At 41.9% G+C, this 20,185-nt stretch overlaps 1 protein-coding gene across 1 annotated transcript; it reads right to left on the bottom strand.

Annotated features, from left to right (window-relative positions):
- Positions 1–79: 79 nt before the first annotated feature.
- Positions 80–8,034, bottom strand: LOC149982487 (uncharacterized). The gene is made up of 2 exons (XM_090240562.1): positions 7,446–8,034; positions 80–2,199 (listed from the first exon to the last, which is right to left on the bottom strand). Exons 1-2 carry the CDS (start codon positions 7,777–7,779, stop codon positions 1,073–1,075), a joined length of 1,461 nt encoding a protein of 486 aa, XP_090096688.1. The 5' UTR covers positions 7,780–8,034; the 3' UTR covers positions 80–1,072.
- Between the last annotated feature and the right edge of the window lie 12,151 nt (positions 8,035–20,185).

Raw genomic sequence — 20,185 nt, 5'->3', positions numbered from 1 at the left:
ACCCAAAAGACATTGTAAATCTCCTGTCAAGTGTTATCTCCCAGAGGCCCATCCTCAGTAGAACACACAGACACAATAGTTATTAAGAACCCTTTATTCTGTTGCATAAAACAACCACTTGATGCAATAAAAGTATTATAACATAATCTTTCAATTTTTGCTCTCTCAGAGTCCACTGAAAGTTGACTAGTAACAACAACTGGGACATAAAAGTCACTTATTAAATATCGGTGATACTATCAACAATAGCAGTGTGCGGTTTCCTTTTTTCCTTCATCTTGTTTAATTGTTGCCATGCACCTGCAAATAAGATTGCTCAGATGTGTGAGTGCCTTTTGAATATTACATTTTACATTTTAACCCACCAATTTTACAATTTCACCCACCATGAGATCCACTAAATCTGCCCAAGAAGAGGCAAACAAAAGAAAAACCCACAACAAACTTAAAGACAGGAAGCAAACCAAAACAGTAACGAGTAAACAGTAACAGCTAACAAAATAACTGGTGTAACACATACTGACTAACGAGGCGACACCAATCAGTGTGCCCTACGTGCTAACGACCTCAAAGTCCAACCTCAAAACATAAATGGAAAAACCAAAGCCAGTAACACCTTCCCCCTTTAAGACAACAACAAATATATCCTATATTTTTGTTGGAAAAGTTTGCGCACCACCAACAGAAAACAACTTCCATTTCACATTATAATCAACTACAATGCTTCACCTTCTACAATATTAACATGGTATTATTTCTCACCTTTTTCTTTCTATAGAATCCTAAAACAAATTTAGTAAAAAAACTTCACTAGCTTCTAGAACTCTCATCTTCCTAAAACTCACTTGCTTCTAGAACTCTCGTCTTACTAAAACTCACTAGCTTCTTGAACTCTCGTCCCCTTCGAACGAGCCCAAACAAAACTAATCTCCAATACGGAAAAACTTGCAGTCAAAATAAATTGTGATGCACTGGCTAAAATCAAAACACAAAACTTTTTGACTGCCCACCCTTGAGACAATCAGCAACCAAATACTCCTTCTACAATGTTTGATATAATGAAAAAACTCCTTCATGCATGTATTTTCTGATGTTTAATCAGATATCTTTTATCAGAGTATCTCTTGTCACATTGATCACAGCTATAAGGTTTCTCTCCTGTATGTGTTCTCTGGTGTGATATCAGGTGGCTTGACTGAGTAAAACTTTTCCCACATTGAGTACAGCTATAAGGATTATTTCCTGTGTGTGTTCTCTGGTGAGTAGTTAGCTGGCTAGATGTAGTAAAATTCTTCCCACATTGAGCACAGCTATGAGGTTTCTCTCCGGTGTGTGTTCTCTGGTGTGCTATCAAGTGGCTTGACTGAGTAAAATGCTTCCCACATTGATCACAGCTATAAGGTTTCTGTCCTGTGTGTGTTCTCTGGTGTGATTTCAGGGTGTGTGGCCAAGAAAAACTCTTCCCACATTGACTACAGCTATAAGATTTCTCTCCTGTGTGTGTTCTCTGGTGTGATTTCAGGTTATGTGGCTGAGTAAAACTCTTCCCACATTGACCACAGCAATAAGGTTTATCTCCTGTGTGTGTTCTCTGGTGTACCAACAGATTGTTATATGTCGTGTAACTCTTCCCACATTCATCACAGCTACAGGATTTCTCTCCTGTGTGTGTTTTCTGGTGTGATTTTAATTGTCCTGAGAGAAGAAAACTCTTTCCACAGTCAGAGCAGCTAAAAGGTTTCTCTCCTGTATGGATTTTCTGATGCACTTTAACGACTTTTGAGGAGGTGAATCTCTTCCCACAATGAGCACAGCTATAGGGTTTAACTCCTGTGTGTGTTCTCTCGTGGGATTTCAGGATGGTTGACTGAGTAAAACTCTTCCCACATTGAGTACAGCTATAAGGTTTCTCTCCTGTGTGTGTTCTCTGGTGTGATATCAGGCTGGTTGACTGAGTAAAACTCTTCCCACACTGAGTACAACCAAAAGGTTTCTCTCCTGTGTGGATTCTCTGATGCATTGTAATGCCTGATGAGGTGAATCTCTTCCCACAATCAGAGCAGCAGTGAGTTCTCTTCCCTTTGGATCTCTGCTGGTGTTTCTTGAGGTGTTCTGATGTGGAGAGACTCTTCTTTGCCTTTTCAGCATCATGAGGTTGTTGAGGCTCCCCAGAGGATCCACAATAGTCACGTCTCTCTCCTGTGTGAACAACAAAGTCAGACAGGCGGTTAAAGGCCCACAACAGCAGAAATCCACTGTAAAAGGTGATGCCGACAGCATAGCCATTACGTTGTACAACAATTGACCGTCTGTAATGAATGTTACAATAATTTAACAAAATGTCTTAAAATGAGAAAGAACAGTCATATTTTCTTCTTGTTTTCACATTAGCAGTAACATTGATTATTGTAGGCTAGGAAAACGTTATTAAAGTTGTTGAAATCCTAAGCAGTGTGCCAAATTACTTTTGGTTTCCAATATAGGACTCTTTCTGTGTTTGCTGAAATTGCGCCACGAGGGCGATGCACACGCAATTTGTTTGCAGAAACTCCTCCATACTAACGAGGAAACCGCTAGTTTGGATGTAGCATATCTGCCTGGAGCAAAAATGGTGAGCAAAGATTTGTTTTTCACAATGTATTCTGAATATTACAGCGCACGATCAGGATGCTACTCGAGGAAACTCACATGAACTTCTTCAGTCTATTTGAACTCACATTCTTAAGCCTAGGGGTCCCGTTAGCGTGACAACTTCCAGTGAAACTGGAGGGCGCACAATTCAAATTTATAATCATAAAAATATAAAACAATTAGGTACATATACAGTTGAAGTCGGAAGTTTACATACACCTTAGCCCAAAACATTTTAACTCAGTTTTTTGACAATTCCTGACATTTAATCCTAGTAAAAATTATCTGTTTAAGATCAGTTAGGGTCACCACTTTATTTTAAGAATATGAAATGTCAGAATAATAGCAGAAAGAATGATTTATTTCAGCTTTTATTTCTTTCATCACATTCCCAGTGGGTCAGAAGTTTACATACACTCAATTAGTATTTGGTAGCATGGCCTTTAAACTGTTTAACTTCGGTCAAACATTTCATGTAGCATTCCACAAGCTTCCCACAATAAGTTGGGTGTATTTTGGCCCATTCCTCCTGACCGAGCTGGTGTAACTGAGTCAGGTTTGTAGGCCTCCTTGCTCGCACACGCCTTTTCAGTTCTGCCCACACATTTTCTATAAGATTGAGGTCAGGGCTTTGTGATGGCCACTCCAATACCTTGACTTTGTTGTCCTTAAGCCATTTTGCCTCATCTTATGGAAGTATGGTTGCGGTCATTGTCCATTTGGAAAACCCATTTGCGAACAAGCTTTAACTTCCTGACTGATGTCTTGAGGTGTTGCTTCAATATATCCATATACTTTTCCTTCCTTCCCCCTTTTCCCTCCAAACATAACGATGGTCATTATGGCCAAGCAGTTCTGTTTTTGTTTCATCAGACCAGAGGACATTTCTCCACAAAGAACGATCTTTGTCCCCATGTGCAGTTGCAAACCGTAGTCTGGCTTTTTATGGCGCTTTTGGAGCAGTGGCTTCTTCCTTGCTGAGCGGCCTTTCAGGTTACGTTGAAATAGGACTCGTTTGACTGTGGATATAGATACTTTTGTACTTGTTTCCTCCAGCATCTTCACAAGGTCCTTTGCTGTTGTTCTGGGATTAATTTGCACTTTTCGAAACCAAAGTACGTTAATCTCTAGGAGACAAAACGCGTCTCCATCCTGAGCGGTATGACGGCTGCGTGGTCCCATGGTGTTTATATTTGCGAACTATAGTTTGTACAGATGAACGTGGTACCCTCAGGCACTTGGACATTGCTCCCAAGGATGAACCAGACTTGTGGAGGTCTACAATTGTTTTCTGAGGTCTTGGCTGATTTCTTTAGATTTACCCATGATGTCAAGCAGAGAGTCACTGAGTTTGAAGGTAGGCCATGAAATACATCCCCAGGTACACCTCCAATTGACTCAAATTATGTTAATTAGCATATCAGAAGATTCTAAAGCCATGACACCATTTTCTGGAATTCTCCAAGCTGTTTAAAGGCACAATCAACTTAGTGTATGTAAACTTCTGACCCACTGGAATTGTGATACAGTGAATTATAAGTGAAATAATCTGTCTGTAAAAAATTGTTGAGTAATCCACTTGTTCAACATGCAGACAAAGGAATCCAAAAAGATACCACTAAACTTTGTTTCAACAAGTCAAAATATATGTTTCTATTTACTCCTCAGATACTCTAAATGTAATCAAACTTTAATATTTCTTACGGAAAGAAGTATGTTCAATAGGAAACCGATTTTAGCAGGTGCGTCCTGTCTTCATGTCGCGCGTGCAAACACGAATTTCCATGACTGTGTCCCTGAACTAAAACTGATATTTCTTATTCGTTTTGGAAGTTACAAGCCTGAAACCTTGAACAAAGACTGCTGACACCCTGTGATGCCATAGGAACTGCATCCTGGGAGCTAATATTCAGTATGCCCTTTCTCTTGCAATTCTAAGTCTCTCTCAAAAATAAATCTGTTTGGTTTTTCTTTAGATTTTATCCTACCATATCTATTGGGTTATTCTCCTACATTATTTTTTACATTTCTACAAACTTCAAAGTGTTTTCTTTCCAATGGTACCAATTAAATACATATCCTGGCTTCAGGGCCTGAGCAACAGGCAGTTTACTTTGGGCACGTCATTCAGACAGGAAGTGGAGAAAAAAGGGGCCTAGCCCTAAGAATTAAGCTCTGTCTATTCACTAGTTCACCAACGTGGGGGAAAACTCAGGGGAGTAACCTCCATTTCCAGGTTGCTTATGAGTGCATTTCACATTACTTTGGATTATAATTGTAAAGCTCGCTTGAATCTCCTGCTTAATATGTTTGTGTTATTGTCGCAAATCATCTGCTTTAAACTTTAAAAAACACTTCAACAAGTAAAATGTACTTTGGCTAGCTTTGCCATCACCCTGACAATGAGGGTTTGTAAGTGTTTGCCAAATTGGCACATAACTTCACCTACCAATAATATAGACCTACTGTAAGACCCATAACGTCACCTAACAATAACACAGATCTACTGTGGGACCCATAACATCACCTAACAATAACACAGATCTACTGTAGGACCCATAAAATCACCTAACAATAACATAGATCTACTATAGGACCCATAACGTCACCTAATAATAACATAGACCTACCGTAGGACACATAAGGTCACCAAACAACAAATATACCTATGTCGTGATGTTTGTCATTTGACACCGATTCAGAAAGTGATTTCTTGAATCAGCTGATGATAGTTGAACATGTGAATGTAACTAAACAGCTACAGTATTAAGAATGATGTGAAATTTCTGAAGAACCACGTTAATGACAGTATCCATTTGGCTGTTGTCAATCAACTTCAGATGACTCTCAGTTAAAACCATTGGATTTAGCAAACTCTGAAATTATGTAGGATTTCTATGCCCATGAAAACTGTTTTCCCAGCGTAACATAAGGAGACACTAAATGATAGGTAGTTCAAGTGCATTTCAGAGATCTGAATACAAAAATCTTATCCTCTGCAAAAATAGCCTAAAGCTGCGTCTGTCCCGACATCACTGGAAAGGGAAACTGAGGGCCCAGAATATTTTATACAACGTCGCAAGCTTGCTATCGCGAGTTTCGGCCGACCCAGTTGATAGAATGTTTCAAGTTCGTGCAGCCAATGTGATTTATAGGATATTTATTTTTTATCCTGATATTTTCTACCTGTAATGTTTTTATTTTTTGGCTTCATGTAGGCTATTTTTACATAGTTGGCAATAAAAGTTACTTTTAGATTTGTATAATTTTCTTCTTCTGGTTAGGTTATATTGATGACTGGCTCCCTCTAGTAATTTGTGTCTCTGTAATTATTTAATCAAACAGCGTGCTTAAAGCATCAGACAAGTTATGTACATATAGTTGATTTTATAAAAACACATGGGGCGATTGGTAGAAAAAACAGATGACTCTTGGTTGACCAATATTTATTTTAGTTGGGGACAGCACTAGAACATGAATTTGGGGTTCCCGAGTGGCGCAGCGGTCTAAAACAATGCATCTCAGTGCTCGAGGTGTCACTACAGACACAGCCTGGATTTGAACCAGGCTATAACAACCGGGCTGTGATTGGGAGTCCCATAGGGCGGTGCACAATTGGCAAAGTGTCGTCCGGGTTAGGCAGTCCGTCTATAAGAATTTGTTTTTAACTGACTTGCCTAGTTAAATAAAGGTTATATTTAAATAAATATTTAAAAAATGTGTTTTATGACAAACCGTTTTTTTTTTACAAAGATGTCAAGGAACCAACTTTGAGAAGGGTTTAAAGCAAAGGTTCCAAACCAATTCATGAATGTAATTGAATATAGGTATGTTTTGTAATTGAATATAGGTATGTTTCACCTTTAATGTAATTTAATCTAGGTATGTTTTATTGTAATGGAATCTAGGTATGTTTTGCCTTTAATGTAATGGAATCTAGGTATGTTTCGCCATTAATGTAATGGAATCTAGGTATGTTTTGCCTTTAATGTAATGGAATCTAGGTATGTTTTGCCTTTAATGTAATGGAATCTAGGTATGTTTTGCCTTTAATGTAATGGAATCTAGGTATGTTTCGCCATTAATGTAATGGAATCTAGGTATGTTTTGCCTTTAATGTAATGGAATCTAGGTACTTTTTGCCTTTAATGTAATGGAATCTATGTATGTTTTGCCTTTAATGTAATGGAATCTAGGTATGTTTAATGTAATGGAATCTATGTATGTTTAATGGCATGGAATCTAGGTATGTTTAATGGCATGGATTCGAGGTATGTTTAATGTAATGGAGTAAAAATAATTGTCTGAATATAGAAATCTCGGTACTCAAAGCTTCACATGGAACCACAGTAACCATAGTAACACGTTGGATAACATTCACAACATGGAACAACAGTAACCATAGTAACACATTGGCTAACATTCAAGGCTACAGACTTACAAGCCTTTAACCAAAAAGAAGTCAAGAAAAATAAGTGTTTAGTAAAAAAAAAAAAAAAAAAAAAAAAAAAGTAACATAATTAAACAGCAGCAGTAAAATAACAATAGCGAGGCTATATACAGGGAGAACCAGTACAGAGTCTATGTACGGGGACACCGGTTAGTTGAGGTAATTGAGGTAATATGTACATGTAGGTAGAGTTATAAATGCCTATAAATGCCTATAAATGTTAAACTGTTGTTAACGTTTTGTTGAAGGTCCACTCGTTGTTCTACAAGTTACAGTGAAGCTTCAGCCATTCCTACAGAACAACATTAAAGTGTACAACCCCTTTACTGCATATTGGTTCAAAGACTGTAGAGACGGTACTTACTGGTGTTAAACAGATCTCCAACCTCCTCTTCTTCCTTCTCCTCTTTCAATGTGACAGTCATCTCCCCCTCCTCCTCTTTCACTCCAAAAACTGCATCCTCCTCTGTCTCTTCCTCCTCTTCTTTTACTGTAACATCCTCCTCTTTCACTCTGAACGCATCTTCCTCTTCTTTCACTGTAACGTCTTTCTCTTCTTCTTTCACAGTAACAGCCTCACCCTCTACTTGTTTTTGTATTGTAACAGCCTCCTCTTCCTCCTCCTCTTTCACAAGAGCTTCTTTCTCCGTCCAGCAGACCTCTTCTTTATCAGAAGGAGAGTAGCTTAGTGAAATCATGGTCGGGGATGTTAGCTAGCTAGCATTAGCGACTAGCCTAGTTCTAAGTTAACTTAGCAAACCAGCTAGCTGACAAACAACGTAAATATATAATCAAATGGGCCAACAAGTACATATGACAGAAGTGTGTTTAATACACAGCGACTAATATACACCAAAACAGTGTAAAGATCGTGAATGTTGTAGCTATGTTTGCTAGAAAGCTACCGAGGTGTCTGACTAGCTGTTTGTGTGAAGGAGTCCACTAGAGTATACGTCATACTGGCAGCATCGCCTGAACCTAAAAGACACACATCGCCATCTGCTGACTGGAGTGGGCAATGCAGTTAAGGAATCAAAGGTTAATTTCTCATTTATTCCAGAAAATTGTAATATTATATTAAATCGTTCAAAGAGAATCATGTGTTGATTGATTCGTGTTTAATGAGTGAGCATTTAAAACCAACTTTACACCCCACTACATATTTGCATTGAACCATACTTCTGACATAATTTTGACCCCAGAGGCATATCTTTTATCATAGCCAAAAATGTGGTTTATTCAATTCTTTGGAGTCATTTTGACCCCAGCCAAAAGCACCGTTGATAAATAGATTTCTATCAAAGAAAAATCTAATCACATTTTATTGGTCAAATACACGTGTTTAGCAGATGTTATTGTGGGTGTTATGAAATGCTTGTGGTTTTAGCTCCGACAGTGCAGTAATATCTAACAAGTAATATCTAACAATTTCACAAAATATACCCAATACACACACATCTAAGTATTTGAATCTAGGTTTCTCTGTAGACATGATCCATCCCATCAGAGGGTGGGGGACCACCTGTATCAGTGGTTTTGACCAGATAGACACCTGCAGACACACAGTATAGTGCTTCTCATGTACTCTAATAAGATTGGACTTTTCTATACCACATATCACATGACTGTGTTCCTGTTATTAAGGATCTCCATTAGTCCCTGCCAAGGCAGCGGCTACTCTTCCTGGGGTTTATTATGGATCCCCATTAGTTCCTGCCAAGGCAGCAGCTACTCTTCCTGTGGTTTATTTTGGATCCCCATTAGTTCCTGCCAAGACAGCAGCTACTCTTCCTGGGGTTTATTATGGATCTCCATTAGTTCCTGCCAAGTAAGGTCAGGGAGCATACCAGCCTGCCTGAACTGCCCTGAATTAACAGGTATAAATGAAGGGTTATGAATTAACAGGTATAAATGATGGGTTATGAACTAACGGGTATAAATGATGGGTTATGAATTAACAGGTATAAATGATGGGTTATGAATTAACAGGTATAAATGATGGGTTATGAATTAACAGGTATAAATGATGGGTTATGAATTAACAGGTATAAATGATGGGTTATGAATTAACAGGTATAAATGATGGGTTATGAATTAACAGGTATAAATGATGGGTTATGAATTAACAGGTATAAATGATGGGTTATGAATTAACAGGTATAAATGATGGGTTATGAATTAACAGGTATAAATGATGGGTTATGAATTAACAGGTATAAATGATGGGTTATGAATTAACAGGTATAAATTATGGGTTATGAATTAACAGGTATTAATGATGGGTTATGAATTAACAGGTATTTTACATTTGCAATTATTCAAATATTTTCAAGTACATTTCATCAGAGCAACAAGATAATTAATGATTTCTGAACAACCATTTTTTATTTCATGACTATTAAGTGTATCTTATCAACTTTATTTCAACTGGTGATATTTCATTATAGAGAATATAACATGACAATTCATGACATCTAAGTAGCTGAATATGATTATGGACTAACAGTTTGAAGGACACAACTCATGTTATTCTGGGTAAACAGTGAGACTAGTTCAAATCAAATCAAATGTATTTGTCACATGCAGATGTTAATGTGAGTGTAGCGAAATGCTTGTGCTTCTAGTTGCAGTAATAACAGTAATAATGCAGTAATAACCAATAAGTAATCTAACCTAACAATTCCACAACTACTACCTTATATACATACACAAGTGTGAAGGGATAAAGAATATGTACATAAAGATATATGACTGAATGATGGTACGGAACAGCATAGGCAAGATGCAGTAGATGGTATCGAGTACAGTATATACATATGAGATGAGTAATGTAGGGTGTGTAAACAAAGTGGCATAGTTTAAAGTGGCTAGTGATATATTTTACATCAATTTCCATCAATTCCCATTATTAAAGTGGCTGGAGTTGAGTCAGTGTGTTGGCAGTAGCCAATCAATGTTAGTGGTGGCTGTTTAACAGTCTGATGGCCTTGAGATAGAAGCTGTTTTTCAGTCTCTCGGTCCCTGCTTTGATGCACCTGTACTGACCAGTGTCGTCCGCAAACTGTCACTGCATCAGTTGATTTGTTGACAATTAGGAAACAATATATCATGTTTTACTCATACCTCAGCCAGCATTGTGAATGGTGAGGAAATAATATGTCATGTTTTACTCGTACCTCAGCCAGCATTGTGAATGGTGTCTGATGCAGTGACATACTAGACCATGTCAGAAAATCTAATACTTAGGTGTTTTTAGTCATGCATGAAAGTCTGTGGTGGTTCTATGGTTATAAGTTAATGACCTTGGAATACATTTCTGGCCATGCTGGCAGGGTCTGAATCAAATGTCCATCTGGTACACTGGCAGGGTCTGAATCAAACCCAATCTCCACCTGGCACACTAGCAGGGTCTGAATAAAATGTCCACCTGGTACACTGACAGGGTCTGAATCAAAGCCAATGTCCACCTGGTACACTGGCAGGGTCTGAATCAAACCCAATCTCCACCTGGCACACTAGCAGGGTCTGAATAAAATGTCCACCTGGTACACTGACAGGGTCTGAATCAAACCCAATGTCCACCTGGCACACTGACAGGGTCTGAATCAAACCCAATCACCACCTGGCACACAGGGTCTGAATCAAACCCAATGTCCACCTGGCACACTGACAGGGTCTGAATCAAACCCAATGTCCACCTGGCACACTGACAGGGTCTGAATCAAAACCAATGTTAAGGGGAGGGAAGATTGGTCAAGAGGGTGATGGTTATTGTTGTTTTACTGCCTGATTGTTATGCAACAACGCTGTTTACAAAAGCTTTGTTAAAGAACAAGTTGTTGTTTGTGTCACACTGCTTTGCTTTATCTTGGCCAGGTCGCAGTTGTAAATGAGAACTTGTTCTCAACTGGCCTACCTGGTTAAATAAAGGTTCTTTTTTTTTTGTATTTTAAAATGTTTTTTACAACATTAACAATGTCTACACTGTATTTCTGATTATGTTATTTTAATGGACAATTTTTTAAAATGTTCTTTCAAAAACAAGGACACTTCTTACTGACCCAAAACCTTTGTTACACCATGTAGGAGCAGTATATACATAGTCTGTTCATTATATACATCTTCATGATGTATTGTTACACCATGTAGGAGCAGTATAGACCTACAGTAGCTGGCCACTTGTTTAGATTTAGTTTGACTTAATGAAACTGCCTTAAATGTGCTGTAGTAAACATTGTTTTATTGCACTAATCAATCAACACATTCCTGTCTTTGTATGTCTCAATATAATAGTATTATTTAATTAAATCCATGTAAAATAATCTTTGTCTGAAAATAAAATATGATCCTCAACTGCGTTTCCCCTCCAGTCAGCAGACGGCGATGTATAATCTAGTGGACGGTTCTTCAGAAACAGCTCGTCAACCACCTCGGTAGGTCTGCTGGACGGAGAAAGAGGGTCTGGGGTTGAACATTGTTGTGAAAGAGGAGAAGGAAGAGGAGAATGTTACAGTAAAACAAGTAGAGGGTGAGGCTGTTACAGAGAAAGAAGAAGAGAAAGACATTTCAGTGAAAGAGAAGGAGACGCGTTCATAGTGAAAGAGGAGGATGTTAGAGTAAAAGAAGAGGAAGAGAAAGAGGAGGATGCCGTTTTTGGAGTGAAAGAGGAGGAGGGGGAGATGACTGTCACATTGGAGGAAGAAGAGGAGGTTGGAGATCTGTTTAACACCAGTAAGTACAGTCTCTGCAGTCGTTGAACCAATATGCAGTAAAGGGGTTCTACACTTTAATGTTGTTCTATAGGAATGGCTGAAGCTACACTGTAACGTGTAGAACATCAAGAGGGGACCATCAACAAAACAGTAACAATTGATTAAATGCATCTGAAATACTGTAATCCTCAATATCTCGTATTAGATTAGCCCAAGATGTACTCTTAGAGGGGCAATCAGCAGTTGTTACATCCATTTCGGGACTTATACATTAATCATATCTACCCACCTGTTTCTTGAAGAATTTACTGTCGTACCCCATCAGAACCCAAAATATAAGCTTTTTTAATCCAATGTTTGTCAGTAAATACAAACAAGCACTGTAAATCCTCAAAACATGATTAATTGATTTAATTGAGTCTCAAGCATTTCTAAAACTTTTAACAATTTAATTTAAATGTTTAAAAAAAATCTAATTTAGACTAAGTAACGTAACAAAATGTGGAAAAAGGGAAGCGATCTGAACTTAATGAATGCACTAGTGTCCCGGCTAAAATAAATCTTGGGTCAACCAAGAGTCGTCTTTCCTTTCTACCAACTGATGGGTAGAAATTTTATAATGTGTATTTCTCCATATGTTGACACACCCCATGTGTTTTAATTAAATCAACTAAATGTACTGAACTGGTCTGATGCTTCTTAGAACCACCCCTCCCGGATCCTGGAGAATTGTCACCAACAACGCTGAATAGCATAGCGCAACAGTCAAATCATTTTACTAGAAAATATTCATATTCATGAAATCACAAGTGAAATATAGCGAAACACAGTTTAGCCTTTTGTTAATCACCCTGTCGTCTCAGCGAAAGCAATACAAGCGTTTGTGTAAGTTTATCGATAGCATAACAAAACAATAAGTACACCTAGCATCAGGTAACTTGGTCACGAAAATCAGAAAAGCAATCAAATTAATAGTTTACCTTTGATGATCTTCGGATGTTTTCACTCACGAGACTCCCAGTTAGACAGCAAATGTTCCTTTTGTTCCATAAAGATATTTTTTATATCCAAACACCTCCGTTAGTTTGGTGCGTCATGCCCAGGAATCCACCGGAAAGAGCGGTCATGACAATACAGACAAAAATTCAAAATTAAATCCATAATGTCGACAGAAACAGGTCAAACGTTTTTTATAATCAATCCTCAAGGTGTTTTTCAAATATCTATTCGATAATATATCAACCGGGACAGTTGGCTTTTCACTAGGACCGGGAGTAACAATGGCCGCCTCTCTCTTTTGCGCACAAATCACTCTGAGAGCCCTCATCTGTCCACTTACATAACGTGGTCGTTCACACTCCTTCTTCAAAATAAAAGCCTGAAACTATGTCTAAAGGCTGTTGACACCTTAGGGAAGCCATAGAAAAATGAATCTGGTTGATATCCCTTTCAATGGGCAATAAGGATGCATAGGAACACAGGGCTTTCAAAATAAGAGTCCCTTCCTGCAGACTCCAAGCAACGTGACAGTGGCAGTTTCGAGGCTGAAACTTTTCACTGCTAGGTGTACCATCACGGCCAGAGATGCATTGGCAGTAGAGACTGGCCCCAGTGATGTTGATGCAGAGCCACTCTTCGAGTACATGAAGAGGACCCACAGTGCCTCTATGAGTGTACCATGGGTGATGAGACGTGCTCACGTCCACGCTGCCCTTCGTCTTCATGTACACAGTGGAGGCGATGTTTCCCATGCAAGGTCTTTTCATTACAGTAGCTGAAACAGGTTGCTTGGTGTCCAATTTGGGGCTCAATCGTGTTACAGTTAGGAATCTGTGGCCTTTGTGAAACCCAAGCGTATCTACATTCTCCACCAGTAGCCCTTTGCATAACCGAAGATAGTTGATGTCATCTTCTCGTTCGGGTACACCAGGTGCCTCATCTTCACTAGACTGCGAGTGAAGTTCAGGTGAAAGCGAGCCATAGGGCTCAGAGGTCCCAGCTGAGGTATTGTGTTCTTCAAGGTCATCTGAATTGTAATAGGTCTCCTCGCTGGCGACTTTGATTGCCATGCGTAAACTATCATTGAGTCCTAACAGATCCTGGTCCTCGTTACAACCCCAGAGCGTGTTGCACCACGGGTCAAACTCACTGTCTGGGCCATGAAGGGATGTGGTGATGGGTCTAGCACAATACCTAGTTACGCTACCCTTGATGCTACTGTGAAGGCTGTGCGCCAGAGTGCCAAGGTACGCGAAGGGAGGTTCATTCTGTTCGAGGTACGACCCGTCCCCGTGCTCCTTGACGAACCACCTGTCTTGGCTCTCTATTGCGCTCTTGACACTGTTCGGAATCAAGTTAAGATTACTGGCGTAGGGCAGCTGCACCAGCAGTTCAGGAACGTATAGCTCTGTGACGCTTAGTACGGTGTCCGTGTCGAGCAGGTCACGGAACACTATCCGTAGAGCCTGCATGATCTCTCTATTGTCAAGGACTGTGCAATGGTACGAGCCCTCAGTCAGGCGCTCAAGGTTCAGAGATAGACATAGGTGTTTGTCAGCATCTGAGCCGGATTCGGGACAATCACTTCTTCAACGTGGTTTGCATATGCAACGTCCCAATGTACACCAGCACGTACCAGGTTGCGAAGTACAACAAACCGGCGGAGGTAACTGTGATGTGGGAGCCTGTGGTGTCATCATCCTCGGCTAACTCAAACACGCATGTCCCGCAAGCTGCGAACGTTAAATCTATGGTAGAGCTCACGAGTCGGTCAGGCGCACTGTCACCCTCTGCAGCAAAGCAAGGTAGCAAACCTTTGTGCAACAGCTTGATGATTAGGTTCTTTTCTGATTCGCTTATCTGCCTGAGACTGACTAGAGTGTTGACGGGACCCAAAGGGTGCTTTGTGTAATGATCGGAGCTGACCTTGACACGGCCTCCTGTGCTCATGGGTACAACTTCCGGCGCCGACAGAGATGGCCGCCTCGCTTCGCGTTCCTAGGAAACTATGCAGTTTTTTGTTTTTTTTACGTGTTATTTCTTACATTAGTACCCCAGGTCATCTTAGGTTTCATTACATACAGTCGAGAAGAACTACTGAATATAAGATCAGCGTCAACTCACCATCAGTACGACCAAGAATATGTTTTTCGCAACGCAAATCCTGTGTTCTGCCTTACAAACAGGACAACGGAGTGGATTCCATGCAGCGACCCAAAAAAACGACTCCGAAAAAGGAGGGAAACGAGGCGGTCTTCTGGTCAGACTCCGGAGACGGGCACATCGTGCACCACTCCCTAGTATACTTCTTGCCAATGTCCAGTCTCTTGACAACAAGGTTGATGAAATCCGAGCAAGGGTAGCATTCCAGAGGGACATCAGAGACTGCAACGTTCTTTGCTTCACGGAAACATGGCTCACTGGAGAGACGCTATCCAAGGCGGTGCAGCCAATGGGTTTCTCCACGCATTGCGCAGACAGAAACAAACATCTTTCTGGTAAGAAGAGGGGCGGGGGCGTATGCCTTATGGCTAACGTGACATGGTGTGATGAAAGAAACATTCAGGAACTCAAATCCTTCTGTTCACCTGATTTAGAATTCCTCACAATCAAATGTAGACCGCATTATCTACCAAGAGAATTCTCTTCGATTATAATCACAGCCGTATATATCCCCCCCAAGCAGACACATCGATGGCTCTGAACGAACTTTAACTCTCTGCAAACTGGAAACGATTCATCCGGAGGCTGCATTCATTGTAGCTGGGGATTTTAACAAGGCTAATCTGAAAACAAGACACCCTAAATTTTATCAGCATATCGATTGCGCAACCAGGGGTGGAAAGACCTTGGATCATTGTTACTCTAACTTCCGCGACGCATATAAGGCCCTGCCCCGCCCCCCTTTCGGAAAAGCTGACCCCGACTCCATTTTGTTGATCCCTGCCTACAGACAGAAACTAAAACAAGAGGCTCCCACACTGAGGTCTGTCCAACGCTGGTCCGACCAAGCTGACTCCACACTCCAAGACTGCTTCCATCACGTGGACTGGGACATGTTTCGTATTGCGTCAGATAACAATATTGACGAATACGCTGATTCGGTGTGCGAGTTCATTAGAACGTGCGTTGAAGATGTCGTTCCCATAGCAACGATTAAAACATTCCCTAACAGGAAACCGTGGATTGATGGCAGCATTCGTGTGGAACTGAAAGCGCAAACCACTGCTTTTAAATCAGGGCAAGGTGTCTGGTAACTTGACCGAATACAAACAGTGCAGCTATTCCCTCCGCAAGGCTATCAAACAAGCTAAGCGTCAGTACAGAGACAAAGTAGAATCTCAATTCAACGGCTCAGACACAAGAGGCATGTGGCAGGGTCTACAGTCAATCACGGACTACAGGAAGAAATCCAGCCCAGTCACGGACCAGGATGTCTTGCTCCCAGGCAGACTAAATAACTTTTTTGCCCGCTTTGAGGACAATACAGTGCCACTGACACGGCCTGCAACGAAAACATGCGGTCTCTCCTTCACTGCAGCCGAGGTGAGTAAAACATTTAAACGTGTTAACCCTCGCAAGGCTGCAGGCCCAGACGGCATCCCCAGCCGCGCCCTCAGAGCATGCGCAGACCAGCTGGCCGGTGTGTTTACGGACATATTCAATCAATCCCTATACAAGTCTGCTGTTCCCACATGCTTCAAGAGGGCCACCATTGTTCCTGTTCCCAAAAAAGCTAAGGTAACTGAGCTAAACGACTACCGCCCCGTAGCACTCACATCCGTCATCATGAAGTGCTTTGAGAGACGAGTCAAGGACCATATCACCTCCACCCTACCTGACACCCTAGACCCACTCCAATTTGCTTACCGCCCAAATAGGTCCACAGACAATGCAATCTCAACCACACTGCACACTGCCCTAACCCATCTGGACAAGAGGAATACCTATGTGAGAATGCTGTTCATCGACTACAGCTCGACATTCAACACCATAGTACCCTCCAAGCTCGTCATCAAGCTCGAGACCCTGGGTCTCGACCCCGCCCTGTGCAACTGGGTACTGGACTTCCTGACGGGCCGCCCCCAGGTGGTGAGGGTAGGCAACAACATCTCCTCCCCGCTGATCCTCAACACTGGGGCCCCACAAGGGTGCGTTCTGAGCCCTCTCCTGTACTCCCTGTTCACCCACGACTGCGTGGCCACGCACGCCTCCAACTCAATCATCAAGTTTGCGGACGACACAACAGTGGTAGGCTTGATTACCAACAACGACGAGACGGCCTACAGGGAGGAGGTGAGGGCCCTCGGAGTGTGGTGTCAGGAAAATAACCTCACACTCAACGTCAACAAAACTAAGGAGATGATTGTGGACTTCAGGAAACAGCAGAGGGAACACCCCCCGATCCACATCGATGGAACAGTAGTGGAGAGGGTAGCAAGTTAAGTTCCTCGGCATACACATCACAGACAAACTGAATTGGTCCACTCACACAGACAGCATTGTGAAGAAGGCGCAGCAGCGCCTCTTCAACCTCAGGAGGCTGAAGAAATTTGGCTTGTCACCAAAAGCACTCACAAACTTCTACAGATGCACAATCGAGAGCATCCTGTCAGGCTGTATCACCGCCTGGTACGGCAACTGCTCCGCCCTCAACCGTAAGGCTCTCCAGAGGGTAGTGAGGTCTGCACAACGCATCACCGGGGGCAAACTACCTGCCCTCCAGGACACCTACACCACCCGATGTTACAGGAAGGCCATAAAGATCATCAAGGACATCAACCACCCGAGCCACTGCCTGTTCACCCCGCTATCATCCAGAAGGCGAGGTCAGTACAGGTGCATCAAAGCTGGGACCGAGAGACTGAAAAACAGCTTCTATCTCAAGGCCATCAGACTGTTAAACAGCCACCACTAACATTGAGTGGCTGCTGCCAACACACTGACAATGACACTGACTCACTCCAGCCACTTTAATAATGGGAATTGATAGGAAATGATGTAAATATATCACTAGCCACTTTAAACAACGCTACCTTATATAATGTTACTTACCCTACATTATTCATCTCATATGCATACGTACAGTGCCTTGCGAAAGTATTCGGCCCTCTTGAACATTGCGACCTTTTGCCACATTTCAGGCTTCAAACATAAAGATATAAAACTGTATTTTTTTGTGAAGAATCAACAACAAGTGGGACACAATCATGAAGTGGAACGACATTTATTGGATATTTCAAACTTTTTTAACAAATCAAAAACTGAAAAATTGGGCGTGCAAAATTATATTAATTAATTAATAACAATTAGCTGACACCTGCTAGCAGCAGATTGTTCTGGCAGATTTCTACCGCTCTCGCTGCCCCTGTCTCCACCATCTGGCCTGGTAAAGGTGTTGCACAGGTCACCCACCACGTGCTGGCAAGCTCAGGAGGAAAAACTTCAGAGGGACGAGAGGGAGGCCTGCTCTGTTAACTTGTTCTCTTTCTCTTTCACTCTCTGCCTTTCGCTCTCTCTCTCTCTTACTCTCTCTTTCTTTCACTCTCTCTCTCTTTCACTCTCTTTCTTTAACTTGCTCATTTTCACTTTCTCTCTCTCTCTTTCTCGCTCTCTCTTTAACTTGCTTGTTATCTCTATCTCTCACCCTCGATCATTTGCTTGCTCCCTCTCTTTGCCTCATTCTATCTGCTCTTTCTCTCTCCTCTCTCCCTGTCTTCCTTCATTTTTTTCTCTCTATCTACCTTTTACCATTTGCTGGCCATTTCCCTGTTCATTTTTGGAGAGAAATGATCAGCTTTGGAAGGAGAGGAGTTCTTGCATGCTAATGAGCGTGACTGTGTACACACGCCAACACACGGTCCTCGTGTCTTGGCCTCACCTTTCCCTCTCTCTCTGTGCTTCACACCTACCACACTGACCCATCTGTGCAATCAAATCACACACGCTCCCTCTCTCTCTTTCGTTTTTCCTGTCTCTCTCCCTCTCACACATTCTCACTCTTGCTCGCTCTCTCTCTCTTTCTCTCTCTCTCTCGCTCTCTCTCACACATTCTCTCTCTCTCTCTTTCTCTCTCACACGCATTCTCTATCTCTTTCTCTCTCGACCGGCCCCCCACCTCCCTCCCTCCCCCCATCTCTCTCTGAACACAAATATGCCCAGACCACCATATCATTGTGGATTACCGCTACTACATTTATATATATTTGCTTCACTGGCTGATCCTAATGTGCATAATATTTATGTGTCAGGCAGAGACAAATTCTTGCAGAACACAGTTAATTTACTTGATTATCTCACATGCATGCACCCCAGTTCCTTTCTAAAGCGATTCAGGTTGCTTGGGTAGACAGGGAGGGAAAGGCTGCAGGCACAAAAATGTCCTCCCCTTTCAACACACGCATATAAAGACACACACACACACACACACACACACACACACACACGAAAAGGCACACATAAAGTATGCGGGCACACACATACACAAACACACATACTGTACCCCCCCCCCCACACACAAACACACACACACTGTACACAAACACATATAGCTTAACACACACGCTGCATGAGAAGCACACAGCGCTAGGCCTCCTGATAATCCATCTTTCATCCACAGCACTGCACAGCTGCTCACCTTATTGCCAACAGTGTTCACTTCAACGGGTAAGGCCTCCAAGGCTCGGGCCGGGCCTCAGCGCGAAGCTTGTTGGCTGCTTTTCTGAGTGCGCTGGTTACGTTTTTCATGTGAGCTTCGGCGAGCTTCAGCGAGCTCGCATCTCCCTGTTCCCACGTGTACACATCTACACAGGTACCAACCGGGGTTTCTAATGTGTTATGCATGGGGTCACAAGACACACAAGTCCTATTGAGTTATACAACTCAGTTTGGATGTGGTGTGGGCTGTGTGTGTGTGTGTGTGTGTGTGTGTGTGTGTGTGTGGTCCATGTCGACTCTCATTTTCCTTCCTGTGTGTGTGAGGGATACAGATCTCAGGGATAGGGAGGTCATTTAGGTGGCTGTAATTATTCCAGTCATACAATTAAGAATGCAAAATGTTCAAATGTAACACTTGAATATTTGGCGTGCTTTCCTCAAAACCATTGGGCTGCGAAAGAGAGAAAAGCCAACCGAAAACATCTAGTCCGCAGCAGCACGTATCATTCAACAGGTGCAACACGGTCGGTGCAAATGAATCCCACCGAGCTACACCCCAGTGTATGTATATGCACATCTTTTCCTCCACCACACCACTTTGCCATGTGCATCCTAGGCAGGCACCTTATATCCAGGTGACCTACAGCGCTGACAGCTATAACGCTCATATGCAATGCAGACAGGCATGTTACAGAGGACAGCTAGCGCCTAGCTAACACACACGGGTGAAGCTGTA

Source organism: Oncorhynchus mykiss, chromosome 7 (assembly GCF_057628025.1).
Source record: "Oncorhynchus mykiss isolate SJ-2025 chromosome 7, ASM5762802v1, whole genome shotgun sequence".
Taxonomy (NCBI): Eukaryota; Metazoa; Chordata; class Actinopteri; order Salmoniformes; family Salmonidae; genus Oncorhynchus; species Oncorhynchus mykiss.
This window is presented reverse-complemented; position numbering and strand designations above follow the sequence as displayed.